The following is a 27,207-nucleotide window of genomic DNA, read 5'->3' as shown; positions in this document are numbered from 1 at the left end:
GAGAGACTGCTGTAACTGCACTTTAGATGGAAAGCAAGTTCTTGGTATGCCCCACTACTAGACATGCCTTCTTTGGTACACAGTTGCAATGGATGTCATAGATTTATTATATATTAGTTAAGGACAGACCCAGGTGATGCAAAACAGGCCACACTTTCCTATTACAAGAGTAAAGTCTGATTTTTGGACTGGCTGTGAATTGTCAGCTAAACTACTTATACATTTTTCTATTGAACAAATGTTACTTGCATGTATTCATCTCACAATTGAAGTAGTTATTTCAATTTTCAGCGGTAATAGTGGAGGGAGGAGCAGTTATTTATGATCTTCCTGTTAGATAGATTGGAGAAGTTAGCAGACTTCAACACAGCAGGAGAAATGAAAGACAGGGCTTCTCTGTGCAGAACCTTTAACCAGAAGGAAAAAAGCTCTCAGAGTGCTTCCACCTAGAAGAAAGGTATATAATGTACCAGTTTTTCAAAGAATTGTTACAGTAGGTTAGGATTTAATGGGAAAGCTTCAGAAGAATAGCAATATGACATTTTGGTCAAATATTTTAACGAGGGCTGTCAAGCAAGTAAATGAATCGTGTGATTAAACAAATTAATTGTGATTAATCACAGTTAAACAATAATAGAATACCATATATTTAAATATTTTGATGTTTCTACTTTTTAAACATTGAATTCATTAACAACACAGAATACAAAGTGTGCAGTGCTCACTTTATATTTATTTTTATTATAAGTATTTGCACTGTAAAAAAAAAAAACCACAAAAGACATTGTATTTTCAATTCACCTAATACAAATACTGTAGTGCAATCTCTTTATCATGAAAGTTGAACTTACTAATGTGTTTACATTTGCAGGAAATAATGTTGCCTGCTTCTTGTTTACAATGTCACCTAAAAGTGAGAACATGCAAATGTCTATTCTCACTTTCTGGTGACACTGTAAATAATAAGAGGGCAGCATTCTCTCCTGTAAATGTAAACAAACTTGTTTGTCTTAGTAATTGGCTGAACAAGAAGTAGGACTCATTGGACTTGTAGGCTCTAAAGTTTTACATTGTTTTGATTTTGGAGTGCTGTTATGTAACAAACAAACCAACCATCTATGTTTGCAGGTTTCACTTTCACAACAAAGAGATTTCACTACAGTATTTGTATGAGGTGAATTAAACATATTTTTTGTTTATCATTTTTACAGTGCAAATATTTGTAATAAAAAAATATACACTTTATATTATGTGCTGTAATTGAAATCAATATATATGAAAATGTAGGAAAACATCCAAAATATTTAATACATTTCAATTGGTATTCTAGTGTTTAACAGTGCGATTAAAACTGTGATTAATCACAATTAATTTTTTTAATCACAATTAATTTGAGTTAATTGCAAGAGTTAACTCTGATTAATCCACAGCCCTAATTTTAACTGATGTTATATTAAGACAAAAAACAAAAGATTGAAAAAATATTTTTAAAAAGATTCTTCCCCTTTATCTTACATGTACAAAAAGTAAACTAAAGTTCACAATCAGAGCCTTGGCAGATTGTCTGGAACAGCTAGAACTAGAAGAGCCAGTCTGAGGCTCCCCTTTGTATCCTGCCTGATGCTGTCAGCTCCTGAAAGTCCTGCATTCAAGCTGTAAAGGTCTGATCCAAATTGACATCTTTTTAGTGTCTCTTCAAGACTATGATTAGCAGTCAGTCTGACCAGCTTCTCAGGAATCTGTCCAGGCACTTTATGTCTATGAAGCCAAAGGGTTGGCATGAATTGTGACATCCTTAATGTGAACATCGTTAAGAGGTCGGTAGGTTTTCTCATTCACCGGGAGCTTCTCCAGCTCATCTAGGGTCTCCAGACCATCAATTACCCTGGAAAGAAAGCAGAACAGTCATGAGAATTCTCTTGTAATGAAAGGCCCACTTTTCAGAGTCTCGGTACTCCAAAGCACTTTACAGTGAATTAAGGTACCTGCAATGCAAGGACTGAGTAAGGAAGTAAGACAGCCATTATGAGTTTACTAGTAGTTTAATGTCCCTTCGACATAATAACCTATTGTGAAAGAGAATTTTGAGTGGCCACATATGACTCTTGGGAGGGTGCCACAGTCCTTTTAATTTCTACCTGGGTACCAAGAGAGATCTAATGTTCCATTTAAAGGACAGCATGTTCCTTTGCCCTGCCTGCCAGCACATCATATGACACCCAAACAGGGTTATTATTTTTCCTCCCCACAAACAGGATACAAGTAACTCCCAATGACTTTGCGATATCACAATTCATCCCAACCCTATCACTCCATAGTTATAAAGTGCCTGAGAGGATTCCTAAGAGGTTGGTCAGACTGATCATAGCATTTAAAACTACACTAGCAAGATATTCCTCAAACTGGACTTCACTGGGAATTACTCATGTCCTCTGACTGGGGAATCAGCCCCCAGATGACAGATTCTAATCAATAATGTTCTGACACAGAGGCAGGAGTGGTACTAACAGAACCACTACTGACCATATAAATTTGATAGCTCTGGGACATCCTAGATACTGATTTACTGCAGGATAAATTTAGAGGTAGAGTTTATACTTCTGGGTTTCTGTCCAAGCTGGAAAGGTGACATGAGAAAGCAACTGAACACTAATAGACACCTTATACATTTTTAAACAACTGTTACTCTGACCATCTGAGAAAGAGGTAAGGAAACATGCAAAACACTATGAGGACATCAATATAAAAACTATGTTTCTCTGTGATACTTGTAACAACAGTAGGTAAAAAAGAAACACCTATGAGTAGATGACTATAACTGAAAGATCAGAGGAAAAAATATTGGATTTCAATGCTGGAAGTTTGTTTTGTGCATTTGGCCTTACTTTGTGTAATTTCCCCTGTATAGTCATAGAATATCAGGTTTGGAAGGGACCTCAGGAGGTCATCTAGTCCAACCCCCTGCTCAAAGCAGGACCAATCCCCAACTAAATCATCCCAGCCAGGGCTTTGTCAAGCCTGACCTTAAAAACCTCTAAGGAAGGAGATTCCACCATCTCCCTAAGTAACCCATTCCAGTGCTTCACCACCCTCCTAGTGAAAAAGTTTTTCCTAATATCCAACCTAAACCTCCCCCACTGCAACTTGAGACCATTACTCCTTGTCCTGTCATCTGCTACCACTGAGAACAGTTTAGATCCATCCTCTTTGGAACCCCCTTTCAGGTAGTTGAAAGCAGCTATCAAATCCCCCCTCATTCTTCTCTTCTGCAAACTAAATAATCCCAGTTCCCTCAGCCTTTCCTCATAAGTCATGTGCTCCAGCCACCTAATCATTTTTGTTGCCTTCTGATGGACTCTTTCCAATTTTTCCACATCCTTCTTGTAGTGTGGGGTTCAAAACTGGACACAGTACTACAGATGAGGCCTCATCAGTGCCAAATAGAGGCGAATGATCATGTCCCTCGATCTGCTGGCAATGCTCCTTCTTATACAACCCAAAATGCTGTTAGCCTTCTTGGCAATAAGGGCACACTGTTGACTCATATCCAGCTTCTCGTCCACTGTACCCCTAGGTCCTTTTCTGCAGAACTGCTGCCTAGCCACTCGGTCCCTAGTCTGCAGCAGTGCATGGGATTCTTCCGTCCTAAGTGCAGGACTCTGCACTTGTCCTTGTTGAACCTCATCAGATTTCTTTTGGCCAAATCCTCTAATTTGTCTAGGTCCCTCTGTTATCTTATCCCTACCCTCCAGCGTATCTACCACTCCTTCCAGTTTAGTGTCATCTGCAAACTTGCTGAGAGTGCAATCCATGCCATCCTCCAGATCATTAAGGAAGATATTGAAAAAAAACAGCCCCAGGACCAACCCTTGGGGCACTTCGCTTGATACTGGCTCTCAACTAGACATGGAGCCATTGATCACTACTCACTGAGTACGATGATCTGGCCAACTTTCTATCCACCTGATAGTCCATTCATCTAGCCCATACTTCTTTAACTTGCTGGCAAGAATACTGTGAAAGACTGTATCAAAAGATTTGCTAAAGTCAAGGAATAACACATCCATTGCTTTCCCCTCATCACAGAGCCAGTTATCTCATCATAGAAGGCAATTAGGTTAGTCAGGCATAACTTGCCCTTGGTGAATTCATGCTGACTGTTCCTGATCACTTTCTTCTCCTCAAAGTGCTTCAAAATTGATTCCTTGAGGACCTGCTCCATGATTTTTCCAGGGACAGAGGTGAGGCTGACTCACCTGTAGTTTCCCAGATCCTCCTTCCTCCCTTTTTAAAAGATGGGCACTACATTAGCCTTTTCCCAGTCATCCAGGACCTCCCCCGATCGCCATGAGTTTTCAAAGATAATGGCCAATGGCTCTGCAATCACATCCACCAACTCCTTTAGCACCCTTGGATGCAGTGCATCTGGCTCCATGGACTTGTGTTCGTCCAGCTTTTCTAAATAGTCCTGAACTACTTCTTTCTCCACAGAGGGCTGGTCACCCCCTCCCCATACTGTGCTGCCCAGTGCAGTATTCTGGGAGCTGACCTTGTTCATGAAAACAGAGGCAAAAAAAACATTGAGTACATTAGCTTTTTCCACATCCTCTGTCACTAGTTTGCCTCCTCCATTCAGTAAGGGGACCACACTTTCCCTGACCACCTTCTGGTTGCTAACATACCTGTAGAAACCCTTCTTTTTATTCTGAACATCCCTTGCTAGCTGCAACTCCAAGTGTGATTTGGCCTTTCTGATTTCACTCCTGCATGGCTAAGCAATATTTTTATACTCCTCCCTGGTCATTTGTCCAATCTTCCACTTCTTGTAAGCTTCTTTTTTGTTTTTAAGATCAGCAACAATTTCACTGTTATGCCAAGCTGGTCGCCTTGCCATATTTGTCAGTCAGCTTCACCAGTTTGTGTGAATCGTTCACAGAGCAAACAGGGAACAGAAATCATTTTTAAAAATAGGAAAATATGATGGTAAATTCCACAACAGGCGCAAGTAGTACCTGAAATTGCTTTTAATTTCCTCTTCTAAATTAACTTTATTTCAGGATGAGTCTGTACCCTTAATCTCTGTTGTCTATTTAGAAACTATCTGCTGAGTTTATCTAATTTGACTAAGACAAAGCTAAAAACTAAATGAAGATGAGATCACTATAGCACTCATACTTTTTCCATGGCCGTTATTACCCAGTCTTTCTATCACTTTGATAAAGAGCTCTAGCTTACCATGATTGCTCAGTGTGCTGTAAAACTGCAGCCAGTGTTGATTAGTATGGGTATGATGCCTATTGGGGCAATCTGGTAAAACAAATCCACCCTTTAGGTTTTGTTGTCGTTGTTTTAATTTGCTCATTTCCAAGTAACTCCCTCTCACTAAGCAATGGTAACAGTATTTTTTTTTGCCGGGGGGGGGGGGAGAGATGGGGGTGGTGAAGAACCTTGGAAGGCATGGCATGTGCCCTTGCCAACCACAGTGCCAAAGCCACCTTGAAGCGTATGTGCCCTTTAGGGACTTGTTTTTGTGTGTGTTTAAGGAAGTGATGTGATTAGAAAAAAAGTTTGGAGCACTAAGTCACTAGGAAAACTCATGGTTTAAATATTACATAAAGGAGTCAACCCCCCACTCCACTCCCCCAAAAATAGTAGTCTATCTGTTCTGATTATGTAGAAAAAGCAACTGAATCAGTATGAGACTTCCATCAGTTGAGCAATTTTAAATGCAAAGGGAGATAAAGCAGTGTTTCTCCAAACAGTTTAATCTCCCTTTAAAATAAAAAGGAGGACTGGTATGCAAAATTGTAGTGGTGACAAAGAGGGAAATGCTACAACCAAAAGAGAGAAACTTACAAAGACACCATCAGTACTAACAGGCCCCAAGCTGGACCTACTTTTTTCTTTTCAATTTGTATGTATAGTCCTTGTAATTCTTTAAAGTTTCATCCCCCAAAATGCCATGCATATCAATGCTCTTGCCCAAAAGAAATATATGCCAGTAGCCCCCTAGCACTCATTAACAGGACCAACATTAATTCAGTTTTTTTTTCCTTTTTCTATTCAACCTGAATGTCAGATTCCATGGAAAGCTACTCTTTGATACATATTTTAAGGAAAGTTTCAGTTTTAGTAAGTTAGTTTAAATCTCTGACTTCTGAGTTCTCTTGGGACCATCAACCTGTACGCTGTCTCTCAGAAGCTAAAATAAGCCCAACAGCAGTATAATTGAACCTACAGTGTAGCTGGTAAAGCACACACGATGTACCAAAAATACGCCATTCAGACTGTCAATTGCACAACACAAAACAAGACAAATAATTAGAGGTCCAATCCTACAAGCAATTCTATTTAATTCAGTGCGACTACTTGTGAGAGAAAGGGGTTTGTAGATCAGGCTACACATTTGTAATGCTATAATTTATAAAAATTTTCCATGAAAAATTAATTGTAGCACATTTCATAAAATACTGACTTGTGGTAGGGTTACTTCATTCTGTAATTTTTACATCCAGAGACTCTCACGGGCTGCGTCCAGGAACAATTCTACATAATAAACTAGTGTGTGCCTGGGTGATAAAGATATTCAGCTATTTTAAAGGGGCAATTATGATTAAAAGTGAAAAATACTTTGTTTGTGTCTTCTAAAATACAGAACAACAACCTTATGTAGTATCTGAAGAAGTCAGTCACAGTTCACACTTATGGAGCCAAGCCTTTTACAGGTTTCTGCTGTAAAAAGGACTATAGGTTTCCACTACAGTTGCCCTGATGTATCCTTGCCATTCACAGTGTATCATGAGGAGGCACACTGCTGGGTCACTTACTTCCCAAAGACAGTATACTTCATATCTAGGTGTGGCTGTTTGCCATATGTAATGAAGAACTGAGATCCATTGGTGTTTGGGCCATTGTTCGCCATGGAAACGACACCACGGACACTGTGCTGAAAGAGAGGTAGAAAGGGAAGAAAATGCATACATACGTATTCTGTGAATGCATGACTGCAGCTGACAGCCAGGGCTTAGTTACCTAGCATTCCGACTCCCAATCTTTATTAAAATATACAACAAAATCTGACTCCCTCCCATGTGCCAAAACCCTCCTTCATGATCCGCAACTAGCCCCTCAGATTTGACTCTGCCACATCAAATGCCTCCCTTTCCCACCGCACCCCAAGGATGTATGACAAACACCTCAGACCAATACAAAACTTCCCCATCTCACCCTCCACAGAGAGAAGCACCCCAAACTCTAAATTCCCCAAACTACTGAAACTCTCCAGTATCTCACTTCAAAAACAAGCCTCCCATTCTCTTACTGTGGGCATGGACTTTAACATATTGTCAAAAACGTTATTTAATCCCAGTACTACACAATGTTGATCATCTCCTGCTCTTGAAAATGAATTAAATGTGAAGAAACAACAAAAGTATATTGAAGAGCACAGAAATACCTTTAGGTGTTCACTGTATTCATCTTCAAATTTCCTGCCCCAAATGCTGTTACCTCCTTTCCCAGAGCCTGAGGAACAGTGACAGGGAGGAATTACCTTTTTCTCAGGGTTGAGACAGAATCTCCAATCACAGTCATTTTCAGAAAAATTTGAACCAGAATATTGGTATCTTAAGTTACAGTTAAAACTCTAGACAGATTGTAAGCTGCCTGAGGCAGGGAATCAATTTTTCATATGTGTGTTAGGTGCTGTACAAACAATGAGGACCTGATCCCAGTTGGGACATATGGATGCTACTGCAATTTAAATAAATAATAACTTAGAGCAGGAGAACAAGAGACTGAGATATTCCCAAATTCAAATCAATATGATGGCAAACAGCAATAGAAGTGAACAAGTCTTTCCTTTAAATAGCAGACACTTTCTGGATCATAGTCCTAAATGCTACAGAGACAGTGTTCAGAGGCAACGTGACCTGGTCACAAGCATGGAAAACAGGTATCTCTGCATTCAAATGCTGGATCTCCCACTGATTAGCTGTCAAATCATGGCAAATGATCATGGAGATAATATTAGGCACAGAATGTTGATTGAGAGGATTAAAATTTGTACAGTGAGTTGAAGATGTAATAAGCTTATGACTAATATTCATATTTTAAATTCAGAGTGAATAGCAACTTCTCTGAAATCTTTCCATAGAAAAGTACCCAGAACATGAAAGTCTCTCTCATCATTACAGCATTGTGTTACTTACCTTGTCTCCCACCTTTGAAAAAGGGCTCAATATACCAGACACTGATGGAAGGATTTACCTGTTGGATCCCCTGTCTGCACCATGAATCCTTTGATATTCCGGTGAAATATGCAGCCATTGTAGTAGTTACTAGCACAAAGAGCCAGGAAGTTCTATGGGAAGAGCAAGAGTGCTCATTAAGAAGCAGTCCAGAAGTAACATGTTCTGTGCTGGACACATTATGTTATTCTGAGAGGAATGCTCAAGGGTGACAGGATTAAAATTAACCCTTCCAGCTTTGGTTTGTATTGTGAGCGTACTATGCTATCACTTTGTTATCTCAGATTGCTCCTGGTTATTGAAATACACTAAAAAAAAAGAAATCGGTTCTCCATGATCCCTCATTACCTCTCCCTTCCTCCTCAAAGACTTACCAAAATTACACACTGTGCCAGTAACAATAAAAACTAGACTGAAAACTTTTACACCAAAACCAGTGCATAAGGAATGGTGGTTTTCTACATATACTATATAGAGGGGAAAAAATATCTAATGGACACAAATAGTTGGTCACATTACATGAAAAAACACTTCTCTATATAGTCCAGAGTTGTATTTATATTCAGACAGGGACTGCTCAAGACTAATTTAGTAAAAGGCAAAGTTTTTGGTTGTTTTTTTGGGGGGGTGGGGGAACCCAACCCAGAAAAAAGGTAAGATGGACAATTTTTTCCCCTCTCTCTTCCTTTTTGTTTTTAAACTCATTTTATCTTTTTTATTCTTCCATGTACACTGGTAACAGAACGTTACAAAATGGAGTCACTTGTTAGGAAGCTGAGTTAGATAGAGGGTTCTATAAACCTATTTTCATAGATAAATCTTTGCAGAATAGGAGCCTATGTGCATATTTAACTCTAGGAACTGTGAGGAGTCTAACTGAAGTCAACTGAACTACTCTTGCTGCTTAAAATTAAGCATGTGTAAATATTTTTGGGTTCAGGGCCATAATTAGGAACATAAAAAATGCCATATTAGAGACTACTTTTAATCCCGCTCCTGTTATTATGGCAGCAGGTCCTGCGGGACTCATGGGATCCTGGTCCCACTGCAGGGTCCTACACTAGTCTCCCGCAGGTCCATCTAGTCCAGTATCCCATCTCTGGTAATGGCCAGTATTAGATGCTAAAGAAGAAGGTACAAGAAGCCCCATCATGAGCAATTATGGAATAATTTGCCCATAGAGGAGTTTTCTTCCTAATCCTTGACAGTGGTTATCTTATGCCTAGAAGCATGAAGGTTTACATCTTTTATACATTTGTATCCTGTCTAATATAGTGTTTTCATTTTCCGTGTAAATGTCTAATCTTACTAAACTCTTGGCTTTAATGATCTCTTATGGCAATGAATTCCACAGGCTAATTATGCACTGTATGAAAAGTTCTCACGGTGTAAGTTTTATATTTGTTCCTTTTCACATTCACTGAATGTTCTCATAGGATACAAAAGGATAAATGGAAACATCTCAAATTTACTTTCTCTATGGCATTCATTATTTTCTTTCTATCATGTCCCATCTTATTTGTCTCCTCTCAATACTAAACAGTTCCAGTCTTGTCATATTACTCACTTCACAGGCCTTAGGTGTTCGCTCACAGAATATCTCTATTTTAATATCTCCCACATCAGTGTGCAGTGTGACAGCCTGAGGGTGAAGGAAAGAAAAATTAAACCAGAATTTTGACTCAAAATCAAAGACTGAGAGCTACTAACTCTGCTCTATTTACTAGTCACCCTGGGAATATAAATGCATTTCCATTTCCAGCTAGCTGTCTGTGTATGTGAAGTTAAGATGGAGACCAAAATCTGGATTTGTTCCTAAATTAAGTGAATTCCCTGAGCCCATGTGCATGGGATCTCATAGACACAAAAAAGCTGAACTGCATCCAGAAGTTAGTTAAAAAAAAGTTGTCAGTAAAACTGGGAACAAGTATAAAAGATTAATGCTCAGAGCTTTTTTCGTGCTGTTGCCAAGCATCACTCTGAGGAGTGAGCTGTGTCCCATGGACCTGCTCACATCCCCAGTGAAGTCAACAAGAAGAGATTGGACCTCATGTGAATAAGGCCCATCATTAAAATGAACTAACAAGGTATTCTTCAGAGTAATAACAAAGCTCAGCTGCATATATTTTTTCATCTCTGTGAACCAGACCAACACACACAGCTCAAAGAGGACAGAAAAAATAGCCTAGTCAGTCATATCTTGGCACAGCCATGCTAGAAACCCAAGTTCCTCCCAGTTTCATTCTATGAGATGGTAGTACATGCACTCAGTCAGTCTATAGTAGGAAGGAACAGGTGCCTCATGTCACTGACTTGCAATCTTTTTGGTTGAGTTAGCACAGATGGGCTGCAAAAGTGTCCTATATTGTCCTCCCTCAGAAAGATGGTGGCTGCAAAGCACAATTTTCTTCTCAAGGATTAGTAAATGATGTGAAGTATTCAGTTGAAAGGGGAAAAAAAAACAAATCAGTAGTGTCACTCACATGATTCAGTCTGTGCTCTGGATTATTCATAATGTATTTTGTGTATATGAGAGGGAATGTTGATTGGGGTTTTGAAAATAAGCAATGGGATACATCAGTTTTCAGACAGATGGGTGTGCCAGTTATCCAAGTGTTACACACAAAGCTATCATTCCTCTCTTCACCCACATCACAAAATCACAGTACTTACATTGAAAGAACTATATTAATGTGGTGACAAAGCATCACACCTACTAGTAGAAACATACATGTACAGCAAAAATTACAAAAACAATGTTCTGTGGTGCATGTTTTCCATACTTTACATAGAAAGAAGGGAAGACAATTGGCTGGGATCTCTATGGAGCCACAATAAAAGAAGTTTGTGTATCTATCTTGTTTGAGAAATGCAACCTTACACTTCATCTCTTGTGTTTAAAATTTTTTCATTTTTTAAACTCTAACATTCTTAAAAGGCACGTACTCAGACCACAGATATGCATTTACACCCTTAACACATTTTTATGTGGGAACAGAGACCAAATGAGATGACTAAAATGATTATCCAAACCAGAATTTGAATTTAGTGCTCTAGCAGTAGAAAGCTAATGCACTATCTAATCTCATGAAATAGTAAAACTGATACATTCCCTTTTCCACGGCCTACTGGACAGAAATCAGTTAAATGGGTAGCTGAGCTTTACATCACAAGTTCTTTACAATGAATTAAATTGTCTGATTATTTGGGATGCAGAGCTGCTGTCCAGTTCTCAATACTAGATTCACAAAATTTAAAAATATATCTAAAAACTGCCCGTCTCACCATGTCTTTTTGTCAAGAGAACAATGCAGACAGGTCAGATGGTTTCCTGCAAAGAAAACACGTTTATTTTAGTTTTTCTTCACCAGCTCCTTTAAAAATTCTAAAATCTTTTAGGTGGTCAATTAAATTATACAAATAATTGCACTATGGATTTTTACAGTAGTGTTCATATCAACCTGTTCATAAGCATTTTATGAATATTACATAACTACCCACCACTTAGAGAGCTAGAAATTAATAGAACAAAGTATTTTATAAACAAATCAATATATAGAAAAAACTTCCATATGATGAGAGTCTGCAGAGATTGCAACTGTTCAATATGAATCTTCTCTTTAAAGATTTTTAAAGCCAAAAGGGACCATTATGATCTAGTCTGCTCTCCTGCATAATACAGGCCAAAGAACGTCTCTCAATAATTCCTACATCAATCCCACAACTTCTGTTTGAGCTAGAGCATAACTTTTAGCGAAACAGAGATTTAGTCTTAACTTAAAGACTGAAAACACCACATTTCTAGAAAACTATTGGAACAATTTTAATTACAGTCACCGTTAAAAATGTGTGTCTGATTTCTAGTCTGAATTTGTCTAGCTTAATCTTCCAACCCTTGGATTTCATTATGTCTTTTTCTGCTAGTTTAAAGGGCTGTTCACTATAAGAAATCTTCTCCTCATACAGGTACTTGTGAACCATGAGCTTTCCTTCAGCAAACTACAGATGTCAAGTATCAGAGGGGTAGCAATGTTAGTCTCGATCTGTAAAAAGCGACAAAGAGTCCTGTGGCACCTTATAGACTAACAGAAGTATTGGAGCATAAGCTTTCATGGGTGAATACCTACTTCCCCATGAAATCTTAGGCTCCAATACTTCTGTCAAACTACAGATGATTTCTTGAGTACCTCTGCACAAGGAAGGTTTTCCAGACCTCTAATCATTCGCCTAGCTTTTTTTCTAAATACTTTCCAATTTTTCTAAATCTTTTTTGAAGAGTAGCCAACAGTCTCACTAATGTACAGACATAATACAACTTCCCTACATATGACATTCCCCAGCTCATATATTTCAGGATTGTATTTGTCCTCTTAGCCGCTATGTGACTATGGAACTGTGGTTTATTTGGGCATCAGATAAAACATTCTTAAACAACTTTCTATTACCTTTCACATTTTTAAGGTTACATTTTCCCTCCCACACTCAATTATGCTCATGGTTGCTTTCAGCTTTGGGAAAGTGGCCCTTTTAAAGCACCCAGTGCTTTAAATAGCTATTTCGGGTGGTCAGGAGACTATTGATTGCACATAAACGAAATTAGGCTGTCATCACTTGCACCCAAGTAACTACCAATGTAATGTTCAGGGATCAATTCGCCTTAGCCCCTCAGCATGAAGTCTGATATCGAACTATCCAGAGTCTGTTATGGTCCATCAGGACTTTTGAGAGCAACCACCCATCACAAGCAATGGTTAGAGGACCAGCCCGCTCCCTCCTCAGACAGGGCTGACTAGCACTACGGGGGTCCAAAGACAAAGCGGCTCAGCCTGGGAGCGAGGGCTGGGCAGGGGGGCCAAGCCCGTAACGAGGCTCTACGGGGCTGCGCCCTAGAGCCTCCCGTCCCGACCCCGCCGAGCCTCGCAGGCCCCGGCCCGGGGCAGGAGCTGCTCACAGCCCAGCCGACGGGCCGCTGCAGGGGAACCGGCTCCCCCGGCGCCTCAGGAGCAAGTTGGGGCCCAGCCCCGAGCTCCGCAGCCGCCCGCTCACCTGCTTCCCGCGCTCGCAGCAGGCCCCGCCGGCCCAGCGGAAGGGGCCGCTTCCCAGACGGACTAGGCCCCGCGCGGGGCGGGGGCGCTTTTCCGAGAGGCGCCGCCAGTCCCGGCCGGGCCGAGGAAGGTGAGTCCCCGGCGCTGTGTCCCCGCTGCCCCGCCTGGCAGGGGACGTGCCTGCCCGAGGCGCCGCTCGCGGACAGAGGCGCTGATGCTGCCCCAGGTGAGGGCTGTCAGCGCGGCCGGGCTGGCGCCGGGGGTGGGTCATAGCGCCCTTCCCCGTGGCACCGGGGCTGCAAATGTTCCATTGAACAAACTGGCCCGAGCAGGAGGCCTAGCCTGGGGCAGGGGCTGAGCCCACCCTCTGTCATAGCTTCTTCCCTGGCTCTGCTCCCTACAGAAACCCTGGCTCCCCAGACCCGCCAATGGCTTCCCTAGGGTGGCAGAGCCACAGCTTGTCCTACCTACCTAACCAGTGTTGCTAGATCAGTTAGCTTTTATAGCCCTTATGGGTGTGCAGCAAAACCATGGGAACATGCCCGAGCCTGCCCCATCTTCCCCAGACTGCAGAGAGCCTGAAACAGTAGTTCAGCAGGGTACCATGGTGCTGCTAACCCTTGTGTTGAAGGAGTGTGAAAGTAGAGGAAGGAAGACTAGTTCCAACACTAGAAGATGAAGTGAAAGTCTGTCTTCATGATGGGGTTTGCAAAGTCAGCCTTAAGATTTTCAAAGACAGTGAGCTGAGAGAAGGATTGTTCTGCCCATGACTTGCTATTTAAGTCTGTGCAAGACCACAAAAGCTCAGGATCCCAAGTTCTGTTGTGTTGCATATATTTAAAGACAGCCCTGGTTGCTTCTATAAGAGTTTTATTACCATCTCCCTCTATCTCACATGCAGCATTCATCAGTGTTGGAGAGCAAAGAATGTCACATTTTCTTTCTCCCTGTGGCTAGCAGTTCTTGTTGCAGTTACAGTCTGATCAAAAGCCGTATTGACCTGTCCCCAACATATCATGTTCATCTATGTGTCTGATAATTCTGTTCTTTACTACAGTTTAACCAATTTGCCTGGTACTACAGTGAGGCTTACCAGCCTCTAATTACCAGGATCGCCTCTGTGCCCTTGGCATCCTCCAGTCATTTGGTACAGAGGCTGATTTAAGTGATCGGATAGGTTACAAACCACAGGTAGTAGTTCCTTCAGAACTCTTGGGTGGATACCATTTGGTCCTGGTGATTTACCACTTTAATTTATCAGTTTGTTCCAAAACCACTTCTATTGCCATCTCTGTTGAAAAATATTGAATGTGATGCCCAGGTGGAGGTGTTTTCATACCTGGGCTGGACATTGTCCAGTCTGAATGCTCAGATATTGGTGTTTAACTTAGAATTATCTTAAACTTCTTCCCCATCCCCCAACATTCCTAATTATGTTTTGCCTCTTTAGATATATGCATGCTGCTGTCCTGTGTGCACCTGATTCGCCGACCTCTCCAGTGCATCCAACCTTTGATTGTCTTGCCTTCACGCTCCTTCATGGATCTAAAAGCTCTAGTTTCCTCCTTGAATGACTTTGCTTCACTCTCTCTGGCTGAAAGCTGGGACAATGTAGGATTACTGGTAGAACCGAGCCCACCCCATACTGTGGGCACACTCTTCCTAACTAATGACCTTACAGAGGAAGTAATGCAGGAGGCATTGCAGAAGAAGGCAGATCTTATCCTCTCTTACCACCCACCCATATTCCGAGCACTCAAGCGCATAACATGGAAAACCTGGAAAGAGCGTCTTGTGATCCAGGCTTTGGAACACAGAGTTGGCATTTACTCTCCACACACAGCATATGATGCCATACCTCATGGAGTCAATAACTGGCTATCCAAAGGACTTGGTGAGATACCCCCTTTTTTAACTGATATTCATTTTAAATTACTCTTTATCAATGCAGTGTAAGTCTATGAGGAATGTCTTTATCAATTTTCCTGTGTGCTTTTATGCATGATTTGAGTTTATTTTGTAAAAAGGGTGTTTTTTCATAATTTTAAAGTAATCTGAATAATCATATGTTGGTAAAAAGTTCCAGATAGTTCTAGAAGCAAAGTTCATAAATTAAGTCTCTTATTTATCTACAGAGTAAGCTTGCCTACATTGCATGATAAATATGACTCAGCTCTGACCTGAGAGAGAACTTTTAAGGCAGAATTTCCAAACTGGTCTGTGGACCACTGGCTGATCACATAATCTTGGATCTCATCCTTGTTTCTACCTTAGTGAAAAGATGAGAGCTCGTGATGAAGTACTTGTTTTTTCACCCAAAAAGGACATATATATTTCACTGTCAGCTAAATATGTATACATTCTTTAATACTTTTATTTATGTGACCCTCATCACATGGTATCTGAGCACCTCTGAACCATTGATGGATTTCATCCTTGCAGCATGTCTGGGACATAGGGAAATATTATGGAACTGAGGCCCAGGACAGATTGTGACTTGTCTAAGAGCAAACTGGAAATAAGGCATTTTTTTCCCCACAGTAAGAGTAATTAACCATTGGAAAAAATTGATGAAGGTTTGTAGTGGATTCTCCATCTCTAACAATTTTTAAATCAAGACCGAATGTTTTTCTAAAAGATACATTCTAGGAGCTACATAAGGGAGGTTCTGTGGCCTGTGTTATGTAGGAGACTAGATGATCTCAGTGATCCCTTCTGGCCTTGGAATCTATAAATATGCAGGAAGCCTGTGAAGTGAGAACTGAACCTAGGTTTTCGGAGTCTTAGTTCAGTGCCTTGACCCTGAGACTGTCCTTCCCACCAAGTATCAGAGGGGTAGCTGTGTTAGTCTGGATCTGTAAAAGCAAAAACACATCTGACGAAGTGGGTATTCACCCACGAAAGCTCATGCTCCAAAACGTCTGTTAGTCTATAAGGTGCCACAGGATTCTTTGCTGCTTCCTACTAAGCAACTGTAAGCAATTGCTATAGTTGTCACAGAGAGGTTACGTGATTGGGACTAAAAGGCAAAGTGTTCCACATGCTCATGAATGGTAGGTGTTATTTAATTGGCCAAATGGGTCTCCATAAGGCACTCCAACCTGTACCCAGAGGCAAGTATGCTGACATTTAACACTAGACTAGAAAAAGTACTAGAAAAATATATTGTAAGGAGCAGTCCTGCACCAGCCTCTGGGGGATGAGCCTTATTGGTCTTTTCCATCTGTAATTTCTATACTTCTATTATCAAGTGTCTGAGAACAGAACCATTTGAGCACATTTGGTGTGTAACTTGACTACAACAGTTTAAGCCACAGATCACTGGATGTGCTCTGGTGTCTCCTGGGTAATAAGAGTGGGTCCTTTCATATGTTTAGGGTATAAGAACATTACAATAAACACATCCATTGATACTTAATAAATCATTCTCCCTCCCAGCAATCCTTGTTTTCAGTTAGAAAAAAATAACTTTCTTCTGTTTTTATAAAGAGTTACAATTGAGTTCTACATGTATGATGCGCTCTTGGGGATAGACAAACTTTTGTAAAGTGCAAAGTCTAGCCACTTATACAGTATTTTTGCTACATGAAACCTCCTAGATTTGTATTCTTTACACGGAAAAATGGTTTGGAATCACTGGTACTATATCATCTATAGTTGGCTCGCTGAGGCAGGTGTTTGTACAGTACATCTTTGTGTTTGTACAGTACTTAGCACAGTGGCCCCTAGCCAATAACACAACACACTGCAAATAATATGTTAGTATTAGCCTACAGGTACTTTAAAACAGATTCAGTCCATTGGAGACAGCATGGCTTGGGAGACCACTGTTGGAGTCAGGAGAAGTGGGTTCCAATTCTTTCTCTGCCATTGACTCATTTTGTGACCTGGGACAAGTCACTTCACATCTCAGTGCTTCAGTTTCCTCATCTGTGAAATGGGGATAATAGTGCTTATCCACTTTATAAAGCACTTGAGATCTTTAGATTAAAAGCACTAGAAATGCTATTATTATTATTATCATCATCATCATCATCAAGCTGTTGAAGAGGTTACTGTAGACCATAAAAATAAGCGGAGTCTTGTGTCTGACCATAAACCAGCCTTGCAAAATAATTATGGCAATTTACCAACCCAAGAACAAAATCTGATTGTCCATAGTGATGTTGATGATAATAAGGAAAAGCATAATGCTATTTTATTCACCTGTCAAAAAATAAAGTCGTCTGTGGTTGAGTGCACCAGTACAATTTTGCAAAGCTATTACATTTCTGTACTGCATGTTGTTTTCTCAGGTGTCTGTGCCACTGTCCCACTACACCCATCAGTGGCTCCCAGCTACCCAACTGAGGGCACTCACCGAGTGGAATTCAGTGTGGACCACACTGAGCACCTGGAGACAATCCTATCCAACATGCGAGGGATCCCAGAGATTTCATCTCTCATTACTCTCCCTGCCAGGTACTGTGCATGGCTCTCTGTTGTTTTCTTCTGTTGCTTTGAAAAGGGAAAGGTTCTTCTTAAGATACAAACTACAATAATGAGAAAAAATATGCAGGTGACTATCTAAGGTCTGGATAAGATGTTATAACTTCTTACTGAATGTTTTTACCATTGTGGGATAGTGGGCCTTTAAACTGGAGATAGAGATTATTTAACTATTATCAGTTTCTCTGGGAATTCTTCAGGCACTGTTTTTTGTGTTCATAGCTGGTGGACATTTGGATGCATTTGATAATAAATCTGACTTCCTCAGGTACAGCCTTCTGTGTCAGGACTTAATGAGGGAAGTTATTTAACTTAAAGTGCAGTGACCTCAATAATAAGGAGATGGTTAATGTATCAGCAGAATGTGTGGGCCAACTGGTGTGTGGATGTAGTGGGAATAGCTTTTTGTATGAAACTGAACTTTACCTCCAGGTGGAAGCTGAAAAGTGGTCTTAGTGCCATAAGAAAACCTTAAAAATCTCATTTTCAAATTCATTTTACAATTTATTTGTAGTGAGAAGAACTGACTGAGCAAGATGGGTGGTCATTCCTTTTAAAGAAACCCTCTTTATTACCAAGTGTTGAAATTCCAATCTGCTATTCTGAAATAACCTTTGTGGATTTTTTTTGTAAACATGGATGCTAATGGCATTAAGAGATCAAACAGAACAGGCAAGGGGGGGAGCAGGGATAGCTCAGTGGTTTGAGCATTGGGCTGCTAAACCCCGAGTTGTGAGTTCAATCCTTGAGGGAGCCACCTGGGGCAAAATCAGTCCTTGGTCCTGCTAGTGAAGGCAGGAGGCTGGACTCAATGACCCTCCCTTCCAGTTTTATGAGATAGGTATATCTCAATATATTAAAACATATATATATTATATTAACATGTGACCCTTCTATAGTGTTTCATTGGGCAGACAGAATTGTGTTCAGTTTGCTCCACAAAGTCTAAATTTAATATTAAGTACAAACTGCGATTAAAGGATGGCTAGTAACTCAAGAAGTTACAGGTACCAGTCCAACTGCAGAGATGGAGGAATAATTTTGTCATTCAGTTTGATGAGAACAGTATGGCTTAATTCCCTCATTCCCCTTAAGCTGTATGTTTCCTTTATAGTAGCATGTTGGGCTGTTACCATGTCTCCTTTTTTTTTCTTCTATGATAGAAAGGATAGTTATTCCATTAACTAGATTATGAAATTCTTTTTTTTTTTAGTAAACACCAAAAATGTTGTCATTTCTCAGGGCTGAAGATGAGGAGCAGACACGAGTCAGTTTGAACTGCACCCAGAAGGCACTTCTGGAGGTGGTGGCATTATTGTCACAGAACAGCCTTCTTTATCACAAGACTGAAATAATGTTATTACAGAAGGTAACAGAATTCACATACTACTTTCTCTTTCTGTGAATTTATTGCTTGTGAAAGGCACCAGGCTGATAGCCCTGGAAACAGAAATCCCCTACTCGCAGACCAGAAACAGCACTAGCAGCAGCAATGCACGTTTCCTTGAGATGCCTCTATCAGTTTGCCTTAACACTGACCTTGAGGGACTTGAAAGCATTTACACTTTCTAAATCTGTGAAAATGGTTTTATGTGACCTACAGTAGCATTTCAACCAGTATTTAGTGTAGATGTGGCCAATGTGTTACCTAGTCCTTTGGAATATCTTATGCATCTTTCTTTGCAAAGCACTCAGAAACTGACTTTCTATGTTTAATTAATCCTCCTGTACTCAGCACGGTGGTGTCTAGATGTCAGTTCCTGTTAGAGTAAAAGGAGATGTGAACAGCTGCAGTGAGCACATTCACAGTAATTTTTTTAAACTTCTACTTCTGCGCAGCCTCTGCTTCCGCATACTGGAATGGGACGCCTATGCACGCTGAGTGAGCCAGTCTCCCTGTCAGCCTTGACTGAACGAATCAAAAGCCACCTAAGGCTGCCTTACATACGCCTGGCCCTGGGAACGGGGAAGACATTAGGTAAACAAGTCCACAAGTGTGTTTGTTTGATTTTTCCACTATAATTAGTGCCCCATACACACAAGAAGTGGGTGGGGGTGGGGGTGTGGAGTGGTTATTACTGGTATATTGTCTCTCATGTAGGACTGATATGCTTCCTAGTAGCAGGTGGGTCTAAAGAAGAACTGGGAACTGGTTTTAGTAATTATACTACATAAATTCTAGAGCAGGGGTCGGCAGCCTTTGGCATGGAGCCCATCAGAGTAATCCGCTAGCGGGCCGCAAGACATTTTATTTACATTGACTGTCCACAGGCACGGCCCCACGCAGCTCCCAGTGGCTGCAGTTCGCCGTTCCCAGCCAGTGGGAGCTGCGGGAAGCGGCAGCCAGCACATCCCTGCTGCCTGCCACTTCCTCCAGTTCCCACTGGCTGGGAACGGCGAACCGCAGCCACTGGGAGCTGCTGGGGGGCGTGCCTGCAGATGGTCAACATAAACAAAATGTCTCGCAGCCCACCAACGAATTATCCTAATGGGCTGCATGCCAAAGGTTGCCGACTCTTGCTCTAGAAGACTCCTTTTCTAATATAGTCTGAATTTTAACAGTGAATTTTGTGTTACTCTGGTTATCACTGTGAGGGAGAGAGCATACAAACAGCATGAGCTATCTTTTTCCATGAGCTATACAATAGCACCTCCTGTTATAGGGTCTTTCCCAAGACTTTTGGGGACAAACACAGAAATGCCACCTTGCAGGTAATATTCTAGAATCTTTTACATGATTTGCAATTTAACTTCTACTTGAAATAGTAAGAATACTGTATACTTGTGTAGCACCATACAAAATATGTACATATTTACTGGCATTATTAATATTGATATGGGAAACCACCAAACACTAATTTAAGCATTATTTTAAAATAACATCATTTTATTAAATTTAAAGGCCAAATGATATTTATACAATTGCTTTAAAGATGTCTAAAAAGCCTAAATAATAAGCAATTTACTACATCCAAATAGTAACAAAACATTATGCATTTGATTAAGATGCTTACAAGCAGGCTAATCCCAGGGCTGTTTAGACCCATATTGGTTGACTTCAGTGTGGTCAGGCAGATATTAGCAATGAACCCTTTAAGAATTTCCTTTTTTACCCTTTCACAAACAAATGACTTTGTCATTGCCCATTACTGACTTTAGCTAAAAGCCAGTTTGAGACAATTTTCCCTCATTTTCAGTTTTAAATTAGGTAAAATTTACATCCTCCTTTTTTTCCCCAGGCCTTTCCATTTTTATTTTTGCTGATGCACCTTGCTTACCAGCAGACAGTGGGAAGGTTTGGGCTTGTTTTGTTTTTTTTAAAGACAGGTTTTGTTTTGTTTTGTTACTGCAGCTCTTTATTTTATTAGTTACTTTTGGAACCATAAGTCCTTTCCACACTACAAGTAATGCTAATTATTTTCACAGCCTTCTTTTCCCTACTAGCCACAAACTATAAAGAAAATGTTATTTTTTTAACCAATATTAAGCTAACTTTAATTTGTTTTATTTTATACTTATCCTATAATATCCATGTTTTGTGGGAGGAGAAATTGAGGCACAGAGAAAGGGACTTGCCCAAGGTCAAACAGCAAATCAGTAGCAGAACCTAGAATACAACTCAAGTCCTCTTGGTTGTTACCTGTCCTAAACCATAACGGCCTCCGTTCAAACAGGATAACTTGTGAGACTGAATAATTGGGAAAGTTTGTTCTTAATTCTTAGTATTGTCCCTGAGAGAGGCAAGTGTTATTAAAAAACTACTGAGATTAGCCTCTGTGTTCCTAAACCATGCTCAGTGCCCCATGTTCAGTATTCTGTAGACCAGTGGTTTTCAAACTTCTTTTCTGGCAACCCAGTAAAAGAAAATTGTTGATGCCCATGACCCAGTGGAGCTGGGATGAAGGGTTTGGGAGGAGCTCCAGCCTCGGGCAGAGGGTGTGGGTGCAGGCTCTGGGCAGAGTGTTGGGGTGGAATGGTTTAGAGGAGCTCAGGGCTGGGGTAGGGTATTGGGACACGGGCTTACCTCGTGCGGCTCCTAGTCAATGGCACAGCAGGAATGCTAAGGCAGGCTTCCTGCCTCTCCTGGGACCACGCAGCACCTCGGAAGTGGCCAGCAGCAGGTCCGGCTCTGCATGGCTCTTGCCCACAGGCACCACCCCCTGAGCTCCCATTGGCTGGTTCCTGGCCAATGGGAGTGCAGAGCCAGTGCTCAAGGTTGGGGTAATACACGGAGTCCTGTAGCCCCCCCGCCGAGGAACTGGACCTGCTGCTGGCCTCTTCCGGGATGCAGCACGGTGTCAGAACAGGTAGGAACTAGCCTGTCTTAGCTGGGCAGCACCACCAATGGGACTTTTAATGGCCCATTCGGCAGTGCTGACCAGAGCTACCGCGACCCAGTGCCTTACATACGCGACCCAGTACTGGGTCGCAACCTGCACTTTGAAAACTGCTGGGGTAGACTGTAATCCTAGGACTCCTACTTAAGTCAGCAGAAGTTGGATGATTATTCATAAGGTGATACACAGGAGTGTTAAATTTTGAAAATTCTTATGTCACCCAATGTGTTTTGTTTTTGTTGAACGTGGTGTGTGTGATGGGGGAATAGATTAATTGTTCTTACCATATACATATGAGATCATTTTATTCATTACTAATAAGACACTTTAACAGGTGAAAACTAAGCTGCAGTGGTCAACAACCTGCCACTGTGTGGCAATGTGCTGAAAACATTTTCTCTCTTCTCCACACATCAACTGGAGAAGGTTCCTGCTAGTGAGGAGGAGCTGTCCATCCATCAGTAGTTTACAATGACCATGGGTTTTTGCTGCATTCCCAGAGAAGTTAGTGGCCCATATGCCTCCTCCAAACTAACATCTCCTCCCAGCACACAACAAATTTCCATTGGATGTAAGACCAAGACATAGGTTAGCACTGCATTTATCTGTATTGAAGCTGGCATCAAGGCTGAGGGGTAGGAAGGGAGTTTAATTGTGGCATTTGCTATCTTGCAGAAGCCAAAGTGAAAGTGGCTGCTGTGTGTGCTGGCTCTGGGAGCAGTGTCCTGCAGGGTGTGGAAGCCGACCTCTATCTCACTGGTATGAGACTTCTTGTTCTGTACTTATCTTTATAAAATGGTCACTAGAAAGAGCAATCTGACTGGTTGCTGAGGAATCCAGCTGTAAAGAAGAATGTGGTATAATTGCAAAAGGCAAGGAATCAGTTAGTTACTAAAAGAACAAATAAATCCTACAAGCAACAATGCAGGTCCTTGCTAGACTGACCACCTGGTAACCCGATAAAAGTGTCAAATGTAGGAGACTTTCTGTTCAAGATTGTAGCCCAGTGTCCATGTGGAATTTGTCAGTCATACCATTATAGTGCAGATGCTTGTATTAGATGTATATACATGCAAACAATTTAAGTCTAACAAAATTTTGGGTTATGTCTTTCTAATCATTAAGAATAAAATGAGATGGGCTTTTGAAATAAATAAGTTTAAGAAATAAATAGCAAAAACAAGGCTCCAGTCTTGCAATTCAAGGCACATGGGTGCAGGCCTGCGTGGAGCCCCGTTGACTTAAAAGGAGCTCCACATGGTGCAGTTAATTGCAAAGTTCAGGGACTAAATCTAGGAGGAGACCTATAGTAAAAACTTAATCCTATGATAAGATTCTTAACACAGCATTTTTCTTAAGGAGATGGTTATAATCTAGATTGCAGTAGCTCCCAAAATGTGAGAGGAAGATGGTCTATAACCCCAAAGAGCTTCCACCCTAAAAAGAAAAGTGAAGAGTTGGGGAAGTAGAGTGATCAGCGTGAGGCTAGGCATATGTTTCATTATCTGGATGTTCATTTGTTGGTTTTGTGTGTTTGTTTAATTTTAAGTGTCTAATTTAAAAATTGTGTCTTTCTGCCACACTGGTTCCCAGCTTCGATTCCAACATCCTTACAACCTGTTCTTCCTATATGTGAGCAGTTCACTCTGAGATACGTAGGTGACTCAGTGTATTGGTGTTGTGGAAGAAGTTAGAAGGATTCTGTAGTCTGCCAGATGGATATGGAACCTCTCCTCTTGTCAGGTTACAACTAGATCTTCCTACCATTAGATCCAGCTATTCAGTTTTAACTTGTAAACCTGGAAACCCACCACCTTCTGGACTGTGTGTAGCTTCACATTCCTAAGGCTGGGCAACTCACCTTCATTCTTCCCAACCTGGCTCTCCCAGCACAAAATCCAACCCAAAAGGTGCACCTTGTAGAACATGTCATGTTATTCTAACACAGTTTTCAGCTAAACATTTCAAAACATCTGCTAGAATTACTGGTATTACATTAGTGCCTAAAATGTGGTAGATGCTGTGCAGACATACAGAAAGGCAATTCTATCACATAAGCAAGACAGCCTTTAACAGCTAGTGCTGTGTGAAAAGCAAACTGTCAGGTGTGTTTGCACAATCACTGCGCTTCCAGTAGCTAATATTGTTTTAAAAGGTACAGTGGGATACTTGCTGTCTGAAAGATGCTGTGTAAATTCAAGCTCTAAGCTGTGGAGGTAGAAAAAGTTCCTCATTGGCTAAATCCTCAGAAGGTCTCTGGATAGTGTCTGGGAAAGATAATTTCAGCCATTGTATGACACTTAATCTAAAATACTGTGTATAATACTAAAATGTAACTATGATTGTTGACAAAGAACTACATGGTAACACAGACTCACTTGGAATGGTGTCATAGGGTAACTTCCCCCCAGCTAATAAGAGGCTGTGGCTCCAGAAGAGGGTTCTGGGTCAAGAGAGCCTTGCTGGTAAGGGACCTGGACATAACCTTAGTCTATCAACTCCACTTCACTCAGCCCCTTCCCCTTTCAGCTAGAGATGCTGGGGGGAATTTGTACAAAAGTTCCAGCTGTAGGTTAAATAAACTAGACCCTGAAGGAGCACTGTTCAGTATATATAAGCCTCACTGGACTTACTGAAGTCCACTAGGGGAAACTGAGGTAGAGACACAGTGGTGGTGCTGCTGCACCAGGCAGACAGCTGTGCGTTAGGAGTGAGGGCCCTCCCTGTAGATGGATTATATAGCAGACTGAAAGTTACTTATTTTAAAAAATAGATTTAAATTATTAGTGCTAAGGGCAGATGTGTTAGAAAACTACATCAGACCATTACTGTATTATTGAGAATGTCAATTTAAAAATAAGTCTCCACTGAGCAGAAGTGAGGGGAAAATAGTAAAAGCAAAAATTCCTGCAGAGGTGGGGAGTGTGGGGGTAAATACTCTTCAATTTTATGTAATGGAGTGTTTGAGGTCATTTAAAGTAAACAATTCTGTAAAGTTAACATTCAGGAATTCTTTAAAAAGAGCACTCTTGTACGGTGGTGGAGTCTAGCACAATCCACACCACATTTCTCCTTTTGAGGGACACGCATTTCCATAGCTCTCTACAGAGCTGTATTCTAGAAAGTGGAACATAGCAGCATTTTTGCAACACTACTCTTCCACAAGAGCAGAGACTGTTAAAATATATTACTTATTATGAACTACAAAATGATGCAGGTCTAAATAGCTAATCTACACGGTATCTCTTCTCATTATGGCAGGAGAGATGTCCCACCATGAAGTACTGGATGCTGTTGCCAGAGGGATAAGTGTGATTTTGTGTGAGCACAGTAACACTGAGCGAGGCTTTCTGTCAGAGTTGCGAGATATGCTGGCTACACACTTAGAGAATCAGATTACCGTCATTGTGTCAGAGAGGGACAGAGACCCTCTTCAGGTGGTATAGAAGACAGCAAGGGTCACAGCATGGAGTCCAGAGTTTGTGTCCCACACAGACTTAATGCAAGTGCAAATTTGATTAAGATGCTCTGAACTGGTACAGTCCAGAATAACTGTACAATACATTCCCCAAAGTGTGGGAGAGGTAAAAGATCTGTCAGGTAAAGAAGAAGGTTAATTTTGGGCTGACAAACTATTTCCTGAAGATTACTACTTGCTGCACTCAGTAGGGATGGGATCATGAGACTGTAACTGAGTAATCCAGCAAGAATAATATAGGCTTGATGTCATCAATCTATACAGCTTGGTTTCATAGCCCCACCAGCACTAGAATATGTCCCTAATCATCAGTACAAGTGACTTACATTTTAGGGGATGGAACTTCTGTTAACATTTCATTAACTATTTACAGATCGTTGACTCTAAATACTGCTAATGCACAGCAAAACTGTATAAAAAATGTGGAACAAGATTTTGGCATTTGGTACTAATATGTAATCCTTGATGTTGCACTAAGGTTCTTCTATGCACAATTGGGACATTCCAACTTGTTTCCTTAACCTCATTATACATAAGTATCAGTTTTAATTGGTCTCATCTTTATAAAGCAAATTTCTTAACCTATGCTACTAACACTGCAGGATTACCTACATTGAAGTAATGTCTGTTTTTCACCATAAATGTTGAGCACTTACTTTATAGTTCAGTAAAGCTTTGAAAATGAAAGGAAACTCTTTGGGTTTCACATGTTTGGACTTGTGGGCTACCATGTTTGGACTCTAGCCAAGCAGGGAGATTTTGATATTCAAACTCAAAATGTTTCCAAGACTTTAATTTAAAGTGGACACATTCTTGTTTAGTGCATGTAAGAGACTGAACTTAGTAAAAATAATCCGCTCTCTCCTGTTAGAGTTAAAGTTGTTTGAGAGAGTAAGGAATTGGATCAGGATGCAGTCAGGGGAGCATAGGAGAAACATAGTTGTGTGTGTTTTGGAGGTGTGTAATGATTTATAGATCTTCAAGCCTGGATCAGTAGATACCACCTAAGTAGAACACTGGCGTGTTTGGAGGGTTTTTTTTTAATAAATACATGTAGGTTCTGGTTGCATGCTGGTTTGAGCCTTTACCAGGGAGTTGCTTCATGTTTTGAAGCTTATCTCAGCAACCATGAAGGCTAAGCACCCTTTTTAAAAACAAAAACAACTGAGCTTTCTTGTGCAATCCTATGTCCAGTAGTATGGTTTTGAATTAAAACCACCCAGTATCATGACAGTAGGGAAGATGAAGAGTGAATGCCTCCAGCCAGCACTGAGCCTATCCTGCTGCAGGAAGCTGAGACTTATGCTCATTCCACTTCCCTGAAGATGGAAACAGTTCTGGTAAATACGGGTCACTTATTTTCACACTTTTAGGGTACGTCTATACTACCCACCAGATTGATGTATCAAGGATCAATTTATCGTGTCTTGTCTGGACATGATAAATAGATCCACTAATCGATGCCCGTACTCCACCTCTGCAGGAGGAGTAAGTGGAGTTGATGGAGGAGCCGTGGCAGGTGACTTGCTGTCTTGAGGATATCTTAGTTCGACTTACCTAGCTATTTCGACTTCAGCTACACAAATAGCATACCTTAGATGAAGTTGCAT

General features: G+C 40.9%; 2 protein-coding genes across 6 annotated transcripts in view; one reads left to right on the top strand and one right to left on the bottom strand.

Annotated features, from left to right (window-relative positions):
• Positions 1-1,468: 1,468 nt before the first annotated feature.
• On the bottom strand, positions 1,469-13,382 carry PPIL3 (peptidylprolyl isomerase like 3). 2 transcript variants are annotated; one of them, XM_030579686.1, is made up of 8 exons: positions 13,296-13,382; positions 11,535-11,580; positions 10,563-10,656; positions 9,817-9,891; positions 8,211-8,362; positions 7,457-7,524; positions 6,828-6,946; positions 1,469-1,885 (listed from the first exon to the last, which is right to left on the bottom strand). In XM_030579686.1, the coding sequence occupies exons 5-8, from the start codon at positions 8,326-8,328 to the stop codon at positions 1,759-1,761; spliced, it is 432 nt and encodes a 143-aa protein (XP_030435546.1). In that variant the 5' UTR covers positions 8,329-8,362; positions 9,817-9,891; positions 10,563-10,656; positions 11,535-11,580; positions 13,296-13,382; the 3' UTR covers positions 1,469-1,758. The 2 variants fall into 2 exon arrangements, with proteins under 2 accessions (XP_030435546.1, XP_030435545.1); XM_030579685.1 differs by lacking the exon at positions 10,563-10,656 and having other exon boundaries at positions 8,269-8,362.
• The window catches only part of NIF3L1 (NGG1 interacting factor 3 like 1), a 20,729-nt gene continuing 6,867 nt past the window's right edge, over positions 13,346-27,207 (top strand). For 2 of the 4 annotated variants that reach the window (XM_030579684.1, XM_030579683.1), the window contains exons 1-6: positions 13,346-13,424; positions 14,745-15,188; positions 17,590-17,755; positions 19,025-19,151; positions 19,622-19,760; positions 22,795-22,878. In XM_030579684.1, the coding sequence (XP_030435544.1) occupies positions 14,753-15,188; positions 17,590-17,755; positions 19,025-19,151; positions 19,622-19,760; positions 22,795-22,878 (952 nt within the window). In that variant the 5' untranslated portion in view covers positions 13,346-13,424; positions 14,745-14,752. The other 2 variants (XM_030579680.1, XM_030579681.1) reach the window with 2 other exon arrangements.

Source organism: Gopherus evgoodei, chromosome 11 (genome assembly GCF_007399415.2).
Source record: "Gopherus evgoodei ecotype Sinaloan lineage chromosome 11, rGopEvg1_v1.p, whole genome shotgun sequence".
NCBI classification, from domain to species: domain Eukaryota; kingdom Metazoa; phylum Chordata; order Testudines; family Testudinidae; genus Gopherus; species Gopherus evgoodei.
Note: the sequence above shows the minus strand (reverse complement) of the source record. Positions and strands in the feature narration are given on the sequence as shown.

Coding starts and splice junctions, on each gene's coding strand:
- PPIL3 (XM_030579685.1), bottom strand. Junction 8,363..9,816: donor GAACACCTAAGGCCTGTGAA/GTGAGTAATATG, acceptor CTCTTCCCATAG/AACTTCCTGGCTCTTTGTGC. Junction 1,886..6,827: donor AAGTATACTGTCTTTGGGAA/GTAAGTGACCCA, acceptor CTTTCTTTCCAG/GGTAATTGATGGTCTGGAGA.